At 37.6% G+C, this 17,899-nt stretch overlaps 1 protein-coding gene across 9 annotated transcripts in view; it reads right to left on the bottom strand.

Moving 5' to 3' along the window:
• LOC105220763 (uncharacterized) overlaps positions 1 to 17,899 on the bottom strand; it is a 254,578-nt gene that overhangs the window by 103,851 nt on the left and 132,828 nt on the right. For 7 of the 9 annotated variants that reach the window (XM_054228600.1, XM_054228594.1, XM_054228598.1 and 4 more), the window contains exon 4: positions 1,864 to 3,578. In XM_054228600.1, coding sequence (XP_054084575.1) covers positions 1,864 to 3,535 — 1,672 coding nt within the window. In that variant the 5' untranslated portion in view covers positions 3,536 to 3,578. Of the gene's footprint in view, positions 1 to 1,863; positions 3,579 to 5,194; positions 5,836 to 9,967; positions 10,351 to 17,899 lie in introns of those variants that run through there. The other 2 variants (XM_054228595.1, XM_054228596.1) reach the window with 2 other exon arrangements.

The raw sequence follows: 17,899 nt of genomic DNA, 5'->3' as shown, positions 1-17,899 counted from the left end.
GCATTAATACAATTTTCAACAACATGAATGTACATATGTATGTCTGCATTTATATATATGTATATGTTTGTATGTAATATAAAGTCTGTGGTCGAACGTGTTGAAGGTGGCTCAATAAGAGCACACATATGGCAGCCCCAACACGAGACCGAGTCGCCAGAGAGTGACGCTGAGCTCAATGAATGCTTAATCAGAAGTTAGGGACAATCGGTTCAATGTATATATGTACGAGTAGATATCATTACATGGAGGCAGTGAAGCCGTTTGGCGAAAAAAGAAGCACAAGCCCACATTGAATTTGTTATTGTAGACATGCAAGCAAAACAGGAGAAACAAAATAAATTCAACTAGAATACTGAGGGCGCGCGGGGTGACAAAGATGGGGCACCTTACACGATGGCTGCATATGAAATGGGCATTGTTGCGGCTACTGTTACTTTTCAACGTTTTATTGCCATTTTTTCTCTATGCTCAAGCAATGCTTCGTGTGCTTTCGTGTTGTTTTTGCTGTTTGTGTCACTGATGTTGCAGTGATGTTTGACCCATATTGGAATTTGTCTGCTTGGATTGCCGAACCCGAACACCCTCCTCCCACAACCAAACAGTGGCCGTCTGGACTCACATGCGCCTAAAAAGGGCTGCACCGAAGAGGCGGATATTGACTGAAGCGACGATGGTGTGTACGATAGGTTAGGAACGCCGCGTGGGAGAGAGCGAGGAGCTAGCAGGTAGCATTGTGAATTACAATGAATTACCTATTTCTATGTCAACAACAGCGTGCCGTGCCTAACAATTGTTTGTAAACAAGTTTGTGTTGTTGGGGTGGCGCGAACGCCGAACGCCAAAAGCCGTCTCTGGCTGTAGTGACAGTATTTTAGTTGTCAGCGCGCTGTAAGGTGCTTGAACCCAATGCCTGTGAATATGAGTGAGAATGTGGTGCTGCCCAACGAGCTTAGACTTAAAATTATGTCATAAAGCGGAGGAGAGTGTATTTTTAGACTTTTTATGGTGGCATGGACACACAATGTGTGCAATGCGTGGAGACAAGAGAGGTACTGAAATAAATGTGACTACTAATGGAGGCTTGTGCATGGACAATGGACTGGGTCGTGCCATTTGCAGATATTGTATGAAATGGAATTTGAAAGACTAAAAAGATAAAAAGTAATTTTCAAAGATTAAACTAGATGATTTCTGAAATCTATGGTATAAAGATAGACAAGAAATTATTGAGAAGGTTCCGGGATCCAAGCATAGAGATCTGCAAAATCCCTATAATTTCTACATTGGATGCAATGATTTAGCAGGAAACCACATCCTCTATACTTATGAGCTGTCTTCTTAAAAATCACTAACTCAATAAGATTATAGAAAAAATAGGAAATTAAAAAGATCGTGCTTTCGACCAGCTTAGATGGAGGTGAAGTCTTTTCTTCCATCTGAGGTTAAAACTTAAAATTAAAATGACGAAGATTGCAATAAGTTAGAATCAATAAATGGGGGTTTAAAGCCACTTTCAAGGGTCTTGGAGTCAGTGTCTTCTAGATAATAAGTGAAAAGATCGCTAGTAGTGGACTTCTACTGTAAACTACGTATATCTTCTAAAAAGAAACTCTTATCTTCAACGTGAAGGAAAGAGAACCGATATTATTCACACATTTTTTAACCGTATATGGATTTCATATTGAAAATAATTCGACGTCTGGAAAGTTTCTTCGGTTCTTTAGTAACAATTACTCTCTTATATAGACATTTGGACGATATTAAACTATTTCTTACATTCTTTAAAAGGGAATCCACTGATTGTGCGGAGGTTCTTTATAAATTCTTAAAAAAAAAAAATATTATAATCTGTGCACTCACCTTCGTTATCGCTGCGACGTGTACGTGGCATACTGTTGTAATACTGCTGAATTTCCGATTTCTCTGTCGATTCATTCTCTTGCTTCTCATCCTCGGTGTAGACCGGTGAACAAGGACCAGACGAAGCGCTGGCGGCTGGCGAAGACGATGTAGCCGAATTAACACTACCACTCAGGCCGTTAGCGCCACCACCTAAACTATCCACGGAACCACGTTTTGCGGCAATTGCCACATATTGGAATGTAGCTGAGGTGGGTGAGGAAGGTGTAAGCCGTTCTTCGCCCTCAATGAGATCAATGGATTTTTTACGTGGCTTCTCGGGTGGTACTGGCGCATTTGCGGAGATGGCAGCAGCAGCGGCGGCGGCTGCAGCTTGCTGTTCATCAAGTGAACGCTGTAGAGCTGCGGTGACCGCTGCCGATTTGGCAGGTGGCGGCGGTGGCTGCGATGACACCTCGGGCAGCTTTGTAGGCGAACGTATACGTTCCGGATTGTATTTAACCGGACTGACGTTCTTCGGTTTGGCAGCTGGTATGGGTGGCAATGGTGGCGACTTGATGGGGCTACCAATTTTATTGGTACTACGCGGTTTGATTTCCGGTGGTACGACTGTATGACGTACCGGTGGACTGGGTGGATGATCCTGCGGTTGCTGATGCTGTTGGGCAGCAGCTAAAATGGGTGAGCGTAACTGTTCCATGCCGGCGACAGCTGTATTGGCAGCGTTTGACTTATGATTGGCGTTTGGAGAGGCCACTGTGATGGCAATATTGGCATTATCCTTTTCGCGATCACGCTCTTTATCGCGTTCGCGATCTCTATCTCTGTCTTTCTCTTTTTCTCTCTCCTTTTCCTTCTCCTTCATCTGTATGGCCGAGCTGGAGAAGAGCGTGGTGCCCGGCACGGTTCGTATGATGTCACAACGATTTTGATCGCTATGTGTACGATTAGATTTTGTTTTTGTAAAGTGTGAAGTCCACTTCTTTTGTTTTTCAATTAACTCACGTGAATTGAATTTACGTTCCGGTTTCTCCGGCTTATCGACACTACCGCCACCGGCTGAGAGTATGGCACTCACACCGCCCACCGATGAACCACTCAACACACCGTCTTCGGATTTGTGACGTGCTATATTGTGATGTAGTTTCGTACCGGGTTCTACGATAAATTTACTATTACTCAGTGCCAAACCGCCATTCAATTGTGGTGGCGGCGCACAATTATTATTATTCGCCAACGAAGCGGCTACATTACAGCCGGGTGGAAATGGCGATCGACGTTTCGGTGGCGATATCGAACGATCTGACGAACGCGACGACGAACGATCCGAACTATTGCCCTCGCAAAGATTATCGTCACGCGAGCCAGAACGTGACATTTTCACATTCGAATTTGTATTATTCTCTACGCCGAGCTTCTCGAAGAGTGCTCGTGCATTATTGAAACGCGCCGAATGCGATTCAGTGCGTACAACGGTGGCTGGTATGCCAACTCCACCGCCTACGGCTTGTTGTTGCTGATTGGCTGCAGCGGCAGCGGCGGCAGCAGCAGCAGCAGCAGCGGCTGCGGCACTTAACTGTTCGACTGGTTGTATTTCGATGGGTTTGCGCTGGAAGAGATTCGCAATTTGCGAAACTTTACCAACTGGCGTCGGATGTATGGGTTTCTCCATTTTGGCTGTGAAGATTTATATTCAATAGCGGTTTGAGAGTCGTCTGAAATGACACACACAATACAAAATATTTATTTTATATTAAAAAACACATATGAATTCAAATAAAATTCAATTTTGAAAATTTCAAATATCCTAAAAATCCTTGTCGAAATATTGTTTTCTACAAAAAGTGAAAGGTTGAACAAAGATGATACGGACAGTTGATATTGGTGTATAATTCGAACTTCGAAAAGTTTAACGATTCAAACGATTTCAATTATATATATTAAATAGGACCATAAAGTTAAACGGTCTTCAGTTATGGGAAATATATAACAGTTATCTAAAATTAGGGTTATCTACGGTTTTTTTAATTGGCTTATTTTCTCGGTTTTTCAGATATCTCCAAGATTTTTAGGTTTATGAACTACAGGGAGACCACCTATATTATATTTCAAACTTAAATTTTATTATTATCAGTAGTCTTCAGCCTCAACGACCTCTTCATTGTCCTAAATTTCTTCCCAGGGAGCATTCGCTTGAGGTCAGAGTACAGGTATCGTGTCTAGAGCCTAGATCTAGAGATTACGGTGGTTTCAGAAACAATTTGAAACCAAATTCAAACAATATTGAGATCATTTACATTGAATGGCGATACTGCCGATTGTAAACTCTCACAGCACCCACTTTACACGAAGCTTTAGCATTTTAGCATGCCCAAATATTCATGAATGACATGTCTAGCACGTTCTTTTGATATCTTTAGAGTGTCTGTCTGTCTGCAATCTAGATGAACTTAATTTATCAGTAGTCTTCAGCCTGGACGACCTCTTTATTGTCGCTAAATTTCTTCCCAGCAAGCATTTGAGAACAGGGTAAACTCTCTAGACCCTATATCCAGAGATTACGTTGGTTTCAGAAGCAATTTGAAGCCTAATTAAAAGAATTTTGAGATGTTTTATATTGATTATTCTCTCTTTTTTGTGTTTCTCCGAATGTAAGCTCTCACATTACCCATATTTCACAGAGTTTCCTACTATATGTCCAGCATGTTCCACTGTTATCTTTAGAGTGTCTGCCAGTTAGCTATCTAGATGAACTTAATTTTAGGGTTATTAAAAATACTTTTTGTAGATTTTTTGATAACATTAATCAAATCACGTACTTGGTATCAGCAGTACTTTTTCATAAAAAAAGTTTTTTATTAGTCGGGGAATACCTTTTGCGCCATCTCTTTCAAAATTTCTAAAACGTCATTTCACAATGCTATATCTCACGAACCATTACCAGTCAGCAGTAAAACTCATACACATCATGAGTTTTGAAGGTTAGGATTTGCTCCAAATCGCAATTTTTTTATGATAATGATAGGGTCCGTGTCATCGCTGGCTAAGGATTGTGTTTTTCAGAATTTTTTACTGTAACAGTCTTTTTTTCAGCAGCTTTTCTTCTATATCGGGGTTTCGATAATTACCGATATCTCATTTAAAGTCGAAGAATTGAATTTATTAAATGCCAGATACAGAATATACATTCACATACAATAAGACTATGTGGTCTATTCTTATTTTTGGAATAAAAAACACTAATACGAAAACGAAGACACCCTTTACACACTAGCCTATTAATATGGTCAGGTGTTAAGATATGCATTTAAGAGATTACAAGTCAAATTACCATTTTGATTGAGTAGACTTTCATTTTGCGCAAAATACAACAACACACAAATTTATTTTAATTAAAATAACAACAAAAAAATCTCAAAAATAAATATTTGTTGGAGCAGAGTCTCAGAGTTTCACTCTTTCAATGCCAATTAATAATGAAAACACTTTTACTTCCGACGACACCCACAACCACAGCACAAAACACTAACGGATGTCTTCGAAAAACGTATAAAATTATATACAGATCACGTTTCTTTATTTGTTATTGTTGTACAAAAATCAAGCATTGACCGAAATTGACCGTCACCATTCTTTGAAGACAAGCCGAAACCGAAATAGAGAGCGAAAAAGACCAATAATAATAGCCAAATTGGAACTTCCACTTGAGATTGCGCTTTCGTTGGCGTTTTTTTGCGAAAGTTTTCTACTGTTTTGTTATTGTGTTTCAGTGTGTGATTTGAAGGTTTTGGAGCAGCAAACAAAATATTTCACTTAACAAGCGCCGTCTTGGGCAACGACAAGTGTTCCATTGAGCTACACCTGTGTCGTGTGACTGACTGCTGACTGAAGGCGGTGGCGGTGAACGCCAAAGAAGTAGGCACCAATGCTGGTGGCGTTGTCGATATATGATGAGATAGCTCACGAACATTTTTGTTTTTTTTTTTGCAATTTTTCCCTTATTTTTTTTTTACTACTTCGTCTACAACGCTATCACTTGTAGAGACATACAGATAGACAGACATACAAACAATTACTGTTATCGATGAATGTGTACATGAAATTGATTTTTATTATGAATGTTATGAGGTGTCCATGAAAAATGTGTACCTACGACTGCATGTGCATGGCGCGGGCAGCGTCAAGCAAGTGTAAGATACGACGAGAGAAGCAAAAGAAAGTATGAAAATGAACGTAAATTGCAAGCGTATAAAAGTGTTAAACGTAGTGTAGGCGATGTGTGCCGGAGGAATGAGTATCTCAAGCGAGCATTTCCATAGAATCGCAATAAATTTATTAACAAAAAGTCGAGAAGAAACAACAAAAGTTGCAGAAAAGGAATGTGAGAACATGGTCACTTAAGCGATTGCGTTGAGCGCATACGAAATGAATAACAATAAGAGTATCAAATATCAATTCTGATGTTGAAAACTCAGCGAAATCAATTAAGAAAGTAAATGTACAGGTGGTGGGCAATGAAGTAGAAACGCTAGAGAAATAGTTTGTAAAAATTATGAAAGTATGCCATCAAAGACATATATATTAGATCCCTGTTTAAGCAAGCAAAAATTATTATTATGCTACTCGTGGAGTACGACCCCCTGTATACGAGTTGTATTCAAAAAACAAGTAAGGAAGGGCTAAGTTCGGGTGTAACCGAACATTTTATACTCTCGCAATTTATTTAACTTTATTTATATTATATAATACACAATTTGACCCACATATTCGTCATAAATATTGTATAAAGTCCATTGAAAGGTCCTCGTGTTCGATATATGGGGCCTTAAAAACCTATGGTCCGATTTCGGCGATTTTTAGAATGGGGCTGCCACAGTATTAACATAGTATTTGTGCAAAGTTCTGAACCGATATCTTCACTAGTGCTTACTTTATATATTGTAAAGTAAACAATTCTGATCATCTTCAAAGTTCTGGTATATAGGAAGTAGGCGTGGTTGTGAAGCGATTTGGCCTATTAACTAACTTTTGTATGGGAGGTGGGCGTGATTATTATCAGATTTCTTTCATTTTTGGACTGCATTAGGAAGAGGCTAAAAACGACTGCAGAAAGTTTGGTTTATATAGCTCTATTGGTTTGCGAGATATGTACAAAAAACTTAGTAGAGGGCGGGGCCACACCCACTTTCCCAAAAAAATTACATCCAAATATGCCCCTTCATAGTGCGATCCTTTGTACCAAATTGTATTTCCATAGCTTTATTTATGGCTTAGTTATGGCACTTTATGTGTTTTCGGTTTTCGCCATTTTGTGGGCGTGGCAGTGGTCCGATTTTGATCACTTTCGAAAGCAACTATGGTGCCAAGAAATAAGTGTGCCAAGTTTCATCAAGATATCTTAATTTTTACTCAAGTTACAGCTTGCACAGACGGACGGATGGACAGACAGACATTCGGATTTGAACTCCACTCTTCACCCTGATCACTTTGGTATATATAACCCTATATCTAACTCGTTTAGTTTTGGGTGTTACAAACAACCGTTATGTGAACAAAACTATAATACTCTCTTTAGCAACATTTGTTGCGAGAGTATAATAACGAAAATTTCCGTTTTTTTTTTGAAAAAAAAAATTATTTATTCGTCTAAATTAATGTTGTCGCTGTTTAAATAGTGTCCATTCGATTTTTGCACTTATGTCAGAGATTCTACTTATCGTCGAAACACAGTTTTGGAAAAGCCTTTGGTCCTTTCATCGATTTCATGTACTATACGGCCCTTTAAGGTTCTCTATAATTTTAGAAATGTGCAAAAGTCACACGGAGTCATGTCAAGCATATATGGAGATTGGGGCATTTTTTAATTCCCGTTATTTTTTTAACACACCTTGTACTGAAAATTTCTGGAGGAAGGTTTTAGACAAATCGTTCATAAAATTTAAAAGAATATAGCCAATAATGTCTCAAAACAATGAAAACGATGGCGAATTTGCATGGATTGGGCTTCGAATTACTTCCCCGTTCACCATATTGGGTTTATCTGACACTAAACTGTTACTGCTGGAAATTAAATGGTCACTGGATATAAAATTACCGACAATGATAACGAACCGAGATCTATTTTTAAACAAAATGTCAAACGTACTAAAAATTTTATATTGAAAGACCACTTGATGAATCCGTAAAATAATAATATAGAATTTTATAAAAACAATTATATTTGATTAAAATTTTACGAATTTTTCCACCTTCCTTTAATTACAATAATTATGAAACACAATAAAAATATTGTTTACCCATTTCAATGCCCACCACCTGTCTGCACTCTCATATTTTAATAAGCATACTCATATGTAGATTATATTTAGTATGCCTTGCTGACGCTGAATTGCAGACAAGAGAGTGTGAATTGGCAGCAGAATAAGAAATCAACCGTTGACAGAGCCGGCGAACAACTTTAACGCACCCGTGATTTGTATGTAAATAAAAACAATAATTTCTTGTTGATAACGCTTTACCAAGAAATATACAAGAACATTATAATGCACACAAATACCTACACACACGCACAACAAATACAAAAATACAATGAAGCAGACAGTATACCATACAAAACTTTAAAACAATAACTGAAACTGAAACAATAAGTGAAATTGAAACAGAAACAGTGAAAATTTTAGGAACACCACAAATGTAAATGGAGAGAATGACTATATTTGAAAAATTAATATTTGATTAAATTAAAGACAGTACCAAAAAAAAGTCTCAAAAAATTAAATAAAAATTAAATTATTGCTGGAGAAATCTTCAAAGAAAATTAAAAAACACTCAGGAACATTTTTTTAGTACTAAATCGTATCTTTCTAACACCTTATAGGGTGAAGCGATCTCACTTCTACAATGCGAGATATAGATTACTAGCTAGATATAGTGGATGTCAAACGACGCACCTAGGCCTTAGGAGGCCCATTGTGTTAGATTGAAAAAGAGTACCAGATATTTATGGCTGGTGACGGAAAGAAATCGATATTAGTAAAATATTATGTATCAAACTACCACTAATATATATGCGTGCCCGATAAAGGACTGTCAAGTCATCAAAATTCATTAGAAATAGATTAGGTTGGGTTAATCTGGTTATCTCTTCCAGATTATCGTTCTGTGAAGCTCCCAGCTGCTGAAGCCGTTGCTTTGACACTGCCGAGCAAGCATACAAGAGTTGTTCCATTGATTCTCTGGTACCTTGCTCTTGACATTTTCTGCATTCTTTGCTTTCTGTCAGCCCCATCTGGTAGACGTGCGCCGCCACAAGACTGTGACCAGTGAGTATACCGACCATGTTCCTACATTTCCTTCTATCGAGCGTCAGTAAGAACTGCGTGTTTTTCTGATCTACCACTTTACACATAACTTTTGCGGTTTTGCATGCCGGTAGATCCTTCCAGCGCGCTTAGAACTTTCCTGTCTTCATCATGATATAGGCAGTGCACGGGTTTACCTACGTCGATCGCGCTTTCAGATGACAGTTTCACGCCTCACTTGGCAGTTTCATCAACTACTTCGTTACTCTCTATGCCACAGTGGCCTGGCACCCAGTAGAATTTCATTACAAATAATTTTGGATTTTTTTTTTACCAGCACTAAACTAACTCCAGATAATGACAAACGATTTGAAATCGGACTATTGAAAAAAAATATTAAGAACCTTAATCGAAAAACTCTAGTTTTTGGTGTAATACAGAACTGAAAATTGGGACGGGAGATTCAAATAAGTAGAGCAGTTAATAAATGTTATTTAAAAGTTGTAAATTCAATATTCTAATTTTTATTAAAAAAACTAAAAACATCATCAAAACCACCGTTCTAACACTACTACATATACATACATATGTATTTAAAATAGGTAAACATTAAAGTAGATAATAATATAGACATAATAAACACGATGAGAAGTAAGTTGACGTAATAAATGGTGAAATAAATATGAGACGAAAGGAGAGTAAAGGTAGAAGAAGTAATAAGGAAGGTAGAAAATATTTTCGACAAAATATTAAATAATTTAAAAATTTAAGTTTTATAAAAATAAAGAAAATTCGAGACCTACCACGATGATCCAACAACAAAAGTTCTAAACCGCATACTTTAAGAACACTGCTCTTTGTAATTTAAATATTTAATATTTCAAACCACACCAAAAACACAAATTATTATTATTTTTATCACAAAATATTTAAGGAATTGTTGTAATTATACACAAAACACTTGCTGATAATAGAAATAACTGAAATATTCAACTATTTTAAGTAATTCACTACAACACTACCGGTACGAATCAAATGAAACACGAGCCGAACAATTTACGAAGAGAGTGGCTGAGTATACTTTGTATATTATATGAGAGTATATGAAAATACGCGAAAATATTAATTTAGTTAAACGCTGGAGACCGTAACCGTACCTTTCCGTAACAAGACTGATTTGTTCTATGCACGTTTGGCGTCATGACACAATAATGTGAGCGAATACTCGTATATTTTCCAACAACAACCAATTTAAGGTATGTAAACAAGCGCTTTTGTTTCTTTATTCCTCAATTTAAATACGAAGCAACAGTGCAGTAACGTCTTTTAAGATAAAACCGACTCATAGTTTGCGATTATAATGGTTATCTTATCTCGTAGCAGTTTTATGTTGGTAGTATGAGTCGGCGTTATGAAAACGCTATGATTAAATATGGCGATAAGAAAGTAAACAACTTAAAGAAGAAGAAGAGACAAGTGTGTTAGTTAAGGTGGAACTGGAGACTTAACGATTTGTTATGTGAAATAAACTGCAAGATTTACGTTAATCTAAATTGATAAAAAAACATACTATTATTAGCGATTTTATTTATTATTTCCAACTGCTGAGAGTGGGGAAGCACTTTATTTGCAAGTGATTAAGGAATTGATAAATTTCTAGTATGCCACACCCACACGAAGCCTGGTTTTTTTTGTGGAATAAGTAATGACAGTAATAACTTTGAAGTTGTAGATAATTTCGTCTATCTGGGAACCAGCATTAACAGCAATAACAATGTCAGCCTGGAAATCCAACGCAGTATCACTCTTGCCAACAGGTGCTACTATGGACAAAGTAGGCAATTGGGCAATTGAAAAGTAAAGTTCTCTCTCGACGAACAAAAACCAAACTCTACAAGTCTCTCATCATTCCCGTCCCACTTTACGGTGCAGAAGCGTGAACGATGTCAACATCCGATGAAACGGCACTAGGAGTTTTCGAGAAAGGTTTTGCGGAAGATTTATGGTCCTCAGAACATTGGCAACGGCGAATACCGCAGACGATGGAACGATGAGCTGTACGAGTTATACGACGACATTGACATAGTTCAGCGAATAAAAAGACAGCGACTACGCTGGCTAGATCATGTTGTTCCAATGGACAAAAGTGCCCCAACTCTGAAAGTATTCGATGCAGTACCCGCTGGTGGAAGCCGAGGAAGAGGGAGACCTCCACTCCGATGGAAGGATAAGGTGGAGAAGGACCTGGCTTCGCTTGGTATAACCAATTGGCGCCAAACTGCCAGAAAGAGATGCGAGAGGCGCGCTGTTGTGGACTCGGCTATAACCGCGTAAGCGGTGTCTACGCCAGTCAAGAAGAAGAAGAGGAAGTAATGACAATTTATTTTTACGCTTTTACCCGTTATTAGATTGAAAGCTTGAGAAAGTTCTGGAATTTTCGAACCTCCTTTCTCTATGGAAACATATCTGATCCTAAATTGTGTAAAATAACTCCTCAAATATAAAATTTTCTAATAATTGAAATGGAAAATTTAACACCACTCTATAAATATAACGTAAATCAGTGTCTCACCTTTTCCCGAACTCATTACTAAAACTTAATTAAAATCACTTTTTTGCTGCAGTTTGCAGGCGCGAGAGTGAGAGTGTGAGTAAAGTAAAGCCAACAACTCATTTGGGCCGGGCCTGCTGCTGCTGGTGCTGTTGCATTTAAATGAGGGTTACGCGTCAGTTAATAATGGTAACTCGCAACAAGCCAGAGAGCAAAATGGAAAAAAAGAAAGCTCTGGTCAACGGCAGGGGAGTTGAAATCGCTGCCAGCAAAAACACCTTTTTCTTAATTAAATGCAAATAGTTTAGCGCAGCGCAGAAAGAAGCCAAGCCATGTAAATATGTATGCTCCCACCAACTGTGGTCACGGCGTTTGTTAATGGATGCATATAGAAATGTACAAATATGCAGAATATATTTTTAGATATGGACTTTATGAGAGACGAGAGATGCTTGCGAAGTTTATACGAAATTTGCGCTTTAACTCTTTAATAAAACTGTTCAAATAAATTGGAAGAGGACAAGAGTCTCTAGAATGAATTTTACGTGACTTGCGTGTATCGAGAAGCCCTCAAGGAAGCCAAGTACAACCCTAGACTTGTTTAACGAAATGAATTCAAGCTCTTTCATTCACTTATTCGAAGATTACAAGGAAGTTCATATGACAAAAGTCCCATAGACTCCCAAATCAGTGAACAGTTTTTTAACTAGAAGAGAAGAGGTGACGTCAGAGTCGTATTTTAACTGAAAAATTATTTGAAATAAGTGCAGAATTTTAATAAGGTTGTCAAATATCTCTCTCCCGGCTTTCGCGGCTATGTATAAAGCGCTACGGAGCTCATATCTGGCAATACTAAACATCTTTGAAAGGCCTTGACATAACCTACAAAACGACGCTATGCATGATTAGTTTGGATATTGAGTTAAACAGTTATAGACATGTTAACATGGAGTTCACTAAAGCCGAAATTCGCGCTATTTTAAAGTAGAGAAACGTTCCGTGTTTTAGGGGGTTGGTACTCCATCACAACGCAAAAAACCTTCTGGACCGAATCAACGTCTGCGATGTGCTGCTGAAACGGAACGAACTCGACCCAATGTTGAAGCGCATGGTGACTGGCGACGACAAGTGGATCACAGACGACAATATTAAGCGAAACCGGTCGTGGTCGAAGGCCGATGAATCGTCCCAAACAGTGGCCAAGGGCAGGAAGGTTTTGTTGTGTGTTTGGTGGGATTGGAAGAAAATCATCCACTATGAGCTGCTCCCATATGGCCAGACGCTTAATTCTACGATCTACTGCGAACAACTGGACCGCTTGAAGCAGGCGATCGACCTGAAGCGTCCAGAATTGGCCAACAGGAAGGGTGTAGTATTGCACCAGGACAACGCCAGACCGCACACTTCGTTGATGACTCGTCACAAGCTATTGGAGCTCGAATGGGAGGTTTTATCGCATCCACCAGATAGCCCGGACATAGCGCCAAGTGATTACCACCTGTTCCTGTCCATGGCGAACGCCCTTGGAGGTGTAAAGTTGAACTCAAAAGAGGCTTGTGAAAAGTGGATATCCGAGTGCTTCGCAAATAAGGAGGGGGGTATTATGAAGTTGCAGTCTAGCTGGAAACAGACTATCAAATGAATGATCTAAATCCGATCACTTTAAAAGAGCAAAAAAGCGGAAGGGAGATATTTGCCAACCTAATATTAGAATTTTATACTAAACAAACTGGTGCAGAATAAGACCACCAGATCTATCACATCTATCACATCTATCTTAGTAAGGAACACTTTGAATACAGTAGTATAAAACGTCAGATGAGTGATTTCGGACGGAAGTCCTACCATAAAGTGAAAACATAAAATAACAATTCTGATACATTAACCAAGACCCTGATTTTATTTCAAAGGTAATATTATTCCTAATCTTGGATAACCTAAGGTATTCCTAGAACTATAAATACATAAACTTTAAAAATAATTGCAGTTCGCTTAGGGTGCCTGTCCACAGCGGAATCTCAAGAAATTGCAAGGTCGTAAGAGGTCTCGGGAACTCTTCGACCTCAGTTGGCATCACAAAGACGGTCCTCAATAGTCGAAGTGTGTTTCCTCCGGTGGGGAACAGCCATTGAACTTAATATAACCTAACCTGATTCTGATAAAACGATGGTTTTGAATTTAAAATATTTTTTGGTTAAATACGAACAATAATAAGTTCCCTTGTTTTCTGTGCATTATTAAAAAAACTATATTAACTCAATTTAAATTATAATTATTTTATTTACATAATTATGATTGCACCCATTTTATACTAGGAAACATCAAATCAACCAAACTTTCATAGAAACACTTGACAATATGCAAATTACTTAATATAATACATATCCCTCCCTCTCCACCCCCTGGCACTCTGCAGTTTTCTAGTTTCTTTTGAGCAGCCAAGCAAAACAATTATGAGAAAACATTCTACAACTTCAAACACACCCAAACTACTTCAAGCAAAAAAGAACGAAATAAATCACAAGAAACAAGAATTCAAACTTGACACTCCAACAACAACAAAGTGTAAGCGTTGAAAAGTAAATTAAGTTCTACTGACTGCGTGCACTGATGGCAGTTGCTGGCGAAAAGCTAAACAAATCGAGAGTAGTTTAGAAGCGTTGGTTGGAACAATGGCCACTGAGAGTACAAATTGTCAACAATTTCGCAAGCACAATTGTTACAACAATTACAATTACATGGGCAGCAAACCGTTAAAAAAGCAAGTGGCTGCTTAGTGGCTGTAGCTGTAACTGGTGGTTCGTACAAAATGAAAAAAAAAATATTAAAAAAAACTCGAAATTAACAGAGAGACTGTAGAGATCAAGTGTACAAGATTGAAGAACAAGTGTTTCAGTTGATATAACCAAGTAACCAACAACAGCAAAAACCACAGTAATAAATGAGATATTATTAAATACACTTGCAGTCATTAGTTTGCTTTGTGTGTAGCTGAAGTGAAGAGTTGAGTGGTGTGTAGGAGTAAAATAACTGAAATATCAACTCGCACTTGGTTCGAAGGAATGTCAGCAGCAAAACGTTGCAAATATTTCTGAAATGATTGTTGACGATAAAGTAGTTTGTTTTACAATGTTGAAGGAAATTCCTATGAAGTTAGAGCTTGGTTCTTATAATGGAGTTACACATACATATAACTCAGTTGAAGATTATATTATTATTATATTGTTCACATTCCTGCAATATTTAGCGAATTGTGTTCCATAGATAATATCGTTATTTTAATGGGAGTGTAGTTTGTTATTAAGGTGGCGTTTGAAGTATAGGTATAACAGTTTGTAGTCGACAGGGCCCTGGTTATATTCTAAGTACATGACTACACAGAATATTGACCGACCTAAAAATTGTGCTCGATTTCGGTATAAATGATTTAAAACAAAGTAAAGACTTAGGAGATAGATTCTTTTACTCATTTAATAAACGAAATTTTAGTTCCCATGTGTTCAAAAAATAACGGGAATTTTAGTTTTTTCCAAAAATATATATAATATAACTTGCTGACCGCTCCGGCTTCGCACGGGGTCAAACAAATATTTCAAAATTATTAAGTTTTTATACACTCTCCCATACATATGTATGTACTTTCTCTTCCATTTTAAAAAAGTAAAATGAGGAAAATTCGAACATGAAATTATGTTATATTTGCTATCAGCTAAAACTTGATAAAGACCTCTAGTCTTTGGTGGCCGTTGTCTTTCTCTCTGAATATGAAGGCATTGGGAATGCTCAGAGTTCGACGACCTAGTGCGAGCTTGTATATTTCTAATATGTTGTGCTTCGAGCCGCGGCAGACGCTCCGTACTCGAATCTCAAGCGCGTACTTGGTAGGTTTTGAAATTTTGTTCAGCAAGCAGCTGCGAGCGCTCGACTCGACTCTTTGGCACGCGCTTGCGATGCGAAGAGCATGACTTGCAAGACGATTTTCAGTTTTAGATTAAGATTCTCCATCACATAGTCTTTTTGATACCCTCAACTATTTCCAGAATGAGATGTTTTTTAAACCGGCACAGTAGTTTTTGAGTTTATTCATTACAAACATACATACAAATCTTTCGACTTTATAATAGACAAGTATAGAAGTAAAGATACATAATCCTCCTTTCATTTTATTATGAAAGTATGCCAGCGCTTCACCCAATTGTCGAAACACTTCTCTAACTGTATTTTTCATAAAACCTTTAAGGTTCTCTTTATTTTTGGAAATTGGAAAAAGTCGCACGGAGCCATATATGGCGTATATGGAGGTTGGGACATCGTTATAGTATTGTTTTAGCCGAAGCATTCACGAACAAGAAACAAAGTGTGAGCTTTTAACAAACGAAAATCGACAAAGCTCATGAAAACACGTCTAATCTTATCGGCTGCTGCAGAGAAAGAAAGTAATGAATATAACTGACACATTTTAACGTACTCTGTATCATTTATATCAACGTAATAAAAAAAATTTTGACTTTAGGACTTTTGGACAAATGTAAATTTTAATTTAAAATTCCCGTTATTTTTTGAACATGTGTCAATCGTTTCTGGGTTACGCAAGTTGATTACTAAATGGCTCCTCTAGCCCTACTAAAACGAGCTGAGACGATTTTAATTACTGTCAAGACGCTGGTTCATTATTATTCGTACGAACCATAATAACTCTATATTTTATACTATATAATCTTGAAATTATAAGACGAAATATCCTTCCAGGTTTGACTTCAGAGTATTTTCGAAATGAAGTAAATCAAAAAAAATCAAACAATACATTAATGAAATACAAAACCAAACCCAATCTTCATCTATCAAAATTTTTCAAGTTCCAATCCCTGTAAATCAATTTTAGTTATGCCATTATCTCTAATTGTACCAATTACAAGTATTTCACAGCATTTTAATCACTTCCTGTCAGTTTCTCCAATGCAAGTAAAATTATTTATGGCAAGATGTTGCCAATTTCTAGAACATCCTGAAGCATATTACAAATGACAGCGTCTCCAACAAAATACGAGTGCAACACAAGCTAAAAAACACAAAAACTAGAGCAATTTAGTTACATTTTACTACAATATTTCTGCAGTGTTCCTACCACTGCCTGCCTGCCGACACACACACATACAGAGGCAGAAACGTGCACGTTATAAATATCTCAATCGTCATTCATCTTGGCCGGCTTAGCTTGACTGCTTCTTTGCATATTTGAGAATGACGCGAGCGAGCGGGCTTATTTTAGCGCAAGCCACTCCTCAGCTGTCATAAATATATATACACACACAGGGAGCTCGTATATATTGGAGCTTTTACATACAAATGCACCCCTTTGTTGAATTATATGCTGTGAAATGTAAGCCAAATGAATTGCACGTCAACTACAGCATACGCCAACAGCCGCACAGCCCACAGCTCACAGCAGCAACGGCGACAGCGACAGCGGCAACACTTTACCCAGTTTCCTAGAAATGGAGTAGCTTGGCTGTTTTTTGCCTAAATGACTTACTTGCATACTCTTAATATTTTTGTTGACTATTTTTTTACTTATTTACTAATAGACTGTAAATTTTTTAGAGAATGAGAGAGGGTAACACTGGAGGCAGGCATTTAAATATATATTATACTCGTGTAAATGGATATATGAGCTTTGACTTATTTTTCTTCAGAAGCAATCTATATGAACCCTAAGAACCATAAGCTTTGAAATAGATATTCATTTTAATATGGCAGAAAAGTCGGCGAATCTACCGAAACATCATTTCTGATACTACAATAACAATGTAGTTCTCTGTAACGGCATTTAAATATTCTAGTCCCAGATAGGTAACGGAATATTTAAACTTTTTTGTGGACACAGCATAGCATGACAAAAATTACTAAGGACTGTGTTGAAATCCCTTAGATCCCATAGGATCTCAATTGGGATCCGATTGAAATATAATCTCCCTCCGAGAGTTGCAAACTTTTATCAAAAGCCTCGACATATGGTCTATTTCTCAAAATGTTTTTCAGTTAAAACACGTTATAAGTCTCCCAGCATCCCTTTGCTAAACTGTAGTGGATTTGAGTGGGGTGTAGTGATCGATACAAATATGATATACATGATTTATTGGAATTTTTAGGAAGGATAAGGAAGCGAAGCGAATGGGTCTGGAGG

Source organism: Zeugodacus cucurbitae, chromosome 4 (assembly GCF_028554725.1).
Source record: "Zeugodacus cucurbitae isolate PBARC_wt_2022May chromosome 4, idZeuCucr1.2, whole genome shotgun sequence".
Classification (NCBI taxonomy): Eukaryota; Metazoa; Arthropoda; class Insecta; order Diptera; family Tephritidae; genus Zeugodacus; species Zeugodacus cucurbitae.
Note: the sequence above shows the minus strand (reverse complement) of the source record. Positions and strands in the feature narration are given on the sequence as shown.